Below are 2,862 nucleotides of genomic sequence, written 5' to 3' on the forward strand. Positions count from 1 at the left end.
ATCTCCAAAAGGACTCTCTATTTTAGAGTTTGCAAAACTCTATATTTAAAGTTTCAAGGTGTTTTTCTCCAAAAACAAAACTTCAAATTTAACTTCAAATTTTTTTGTAGTTTACACTATAGTCCTTATATTTGTCATAATTAATATAAATCCATACAACTTTTATAAATAATTAGCACATATATAAAAATATTACAATAATTTCAAAACTTCAATTTTAGAGTTTTAAAGAGAGAAACTTCATATTTGGAGATGAGTTATTTTTTGATTCAGCCCCCAAGGTGAATCTCTAGGATTTCATTATTTCAAATTTGATATCTTTTAAAAAAAGAAAAAAAAATATTATGAAGTTATATTATGCTTTTAAGATAAAAAAAGTAAAAAAAAAAATAGTAGTAGTAGTTACAGAAAAATAAAATAAAAAAATATATTTTAACGTCGTCAGCAAAACACTAAACCATAAATTCTAATCCCTAAACTCTAAACTCTTAGGTAAACCCTAAACCCATGGATAAATCATAAACTCTAAATCAAAATCACTAAACACTAAAAGACTCAAGGGTTTAAGGTTTATGATTTAGGGTTTAGGGTTTTAGTGTTTAGTGTTTTTTTTTATTTAGAGTTTAGAATTTCTCCAACGGTTTAGGGTTTATCCAAGGGTTTAGGGTTTAGGGATTATGATTTAGGGTTTAGTGTTTTGCTGACGACGTTAAAATATATTTTTTTATTTTATTTTTCTGTAACTACTACTACTATTTTTTTTTTACTTTTTTTATCTTAAAAGCATAATATAACTTCATAATATTTTTTTTTCTTTTTTTAAAAGATATCAAATTTGAAATAATGAAATCCTAGAGATTCACCTTGGGGGCTGAATCAAAAAATAACTCATCTCCAAATATGAAGTTTCTCTCTTTAAAACTTTAAAATTGAAGTTTTGAAATTCATTTTTGGAGAGTAAAAAACTCTATATCAGAATTATTTTTGGAGATCTCCTTTAGATTTCATCAAGATGGTTGTTCCGTGACCCTTGGTTTAGAGATGGCTAGTGCTTCGTATTATAGAAAACAATGAGAAAATCATGAAATAAGAGCTTGAGTTTATAAACTTGAGATCCTGTCAATACAAACTGCAGTTATGTATCCAGAGAGCAGTTCAATACAAATTGTTGTAATTCTGCTTAATAGAAACAACATAAGCCACCAGCAAAATGAAGTAGCCATTTGCTGGAGGGTTACATGACAAATGAGATTTATTAAGAGACACAGAGAGATTCAATAAAAATCCCAGTTCCAGAAAACAATACAAGAAAGTCTTGAGAAAATGTTGGTTCAGTAAGTAGGATCAGTGAAGAACTTGTTGAGTCCAGGCATAATTTCTGGACGCTTGTAGCGAACATACTTCCTCAAGAAATTTTCCTTGTACTTCTCTCCCTCTGCATGGTTATCCAATATTCCGGCAGCCCTGTTCTCCTTGGTACATCTGCAGAGATAAACCAAAAGAAAAAAAACACAACTTTTAGAACACAACCTCTATTCTAGTATTGCAAGATATGCTAAAGAACCAAAAGCTCAAAAAAAGTTTGGTCTAAATAGATAGCTATACTGAAAGTACACATTAAGTATAATCTAATACAGAACTGCATTACTGGTTCCCTATGAAGACACTTCGAAACAGCCTTTGAAGTGATTCCTAGGGATAAGTTCTGTTTCATTTACAGAGTATCTAGACCAAACGACACCGTTTTGCAAAATAACAATATTTACAACGAGAGATACAAACCTGACTTCAGGGTTTCCGGTGATGTTCCTAATCAACGAGAACGCACAGATCCCAACCGCAGCTCCTGTAGCGGCGAACAAGGGATACACCTGAACAGGGCAAAGAAAACACACGAGGCGAATCTTAGAAGAATCGATGATACCAGATCTAACACTTGTTAGCTTAGTCAAAAGAGAATCAATGGAATGACTCTGATCAAAGAAGGATGAAAGTACCTCAGGTCTCAACCAACGGCTCGACATTGGAATCGCGGAGAAGAAATCGATCGAGAGAAAGGAAGACGGCGAATGTTGAGAGACGTAAAGAGACTTCCTTTTGCGTTTTGACTGTAGGTTTTACGTTTCTGTTTTTCTTTTCCGGGCGAGTGTAAGAAATTACAAATATTTTCTGTAAATTCTATAACTAATTTCTGATTGGCAGAGAGTTGTCCTACTCGAAGCCAATGAGTTATTGACATCTGTCCATATAGCGTTTCTAGGCAAATGACCGCAATGGCCATTAATGGCCCAGTTGAAATGGAGGCAAGTTGCAATATACGATTCTCATGATCCCATCATCTATCTACTATTTGAAAACAATTGTGCTTAATTTTGGCAGTTATATGTGGTGTGATTTTATTTTTGTTGTTGAAAAATCTATTAATTTGGTTTTCCTCGGAAGATGACCATAATTTGATTTTAAACTCAACTTACTTTTGAAATTTCCAATACTAGGTGATAATCCGCGCCCTGCACGGAGTGAATGGACTAAAAAAAATTATAACTTTTAATCTATAGGTATTAGAAATGTAAAAGTCGTATTTCCAATATTATATGTTATACAATGAACGACTGAACGAAATTGTGTATGCCTATATGAGGTAAGCCTCGTTTTTTTTAAAACGTGTGTTATTGATTATGTGTAAATATGAAGTATAGATCATGGAAGTGAATCTATAAGAGTAAGCAAAGGCTTCTATAAAATTAGTTATAAATTAAAGCAAAAACGAAACATTGGCAATATAATTTGCTTTCATAATATAAATTATGAATATAACATAAAAATAAACATATGCAATATAATAATAATAATATATGAAAG

General features: G+C 31.6%; 1 protein-coding gene across 1 annotated transcript; it reads right to left on the reverse strand.

Annotated features, from left to right (window-relative positions):
• Positions 1-1,084: 1,084 nt before the first annotated feature.
• LOC106332238 lies at positions 1,085-2,120 on the reverse strand. The gene is made up of 3 exons (XM_013770715.1): positions 1,998-2,120; positions 1,783-1,871; positions 1,085-1,482 (listed from the first exon to the last, which is right to left on the reverse strand). The coding sequence occupies exons 1-3, from the start codon at positions 2,022-2,024 to the stop codon at positions 1,332-1,334; spliced, it is 267 nt and encodes an 88-aa protein (XP_013626169.1). The 5' UTR covers positions 2,025-2,120; the 3' UTR covers positions 1,085-1,331.
• Positions 2,121-2,862: the final 742 nt, after the last annotated feature.

The sequence above is a fragment of the Brassica oleracea genome, chromosome C3 (assembly GCF_000695525.1).
Source record: "Brassica oleracea var. oleracea cultivar TO1000 chromosome C3, BOL, whole genome shotgun sequence".
In the NCBI taxonomy this organism is placed as follows: Eukaryota; Viridiplantae; Streptophyta; class Magnoliopsida; order Brassicales; family Brassicaceae; genus Brassica; species Brassica oleracea.

Bases quoted from the DNA above. Each gene is read 5' to 3' on its own strand.
- LOC106332238 (XM_013770715.1), bottom strand. From the start codon at position 2,024: ATGTCGAGCCGTTGGTTGAGACCTGAG. The intron at 1,872-1,997 runs GTACTTTCATCC...TGCCCTGTTCAG, and splicing joins GCCGTTGGTTGAGACCTGAG to GTGTATCCCTTGTTCGCCGC. The intron at 1,483-1,782 runs GTTTGTATCTCT...TTATCTCTGCAG, and splicing joins ACCGGAAACCCTGAAGTCAG to ATGTACCAAGGAGAACAGGG.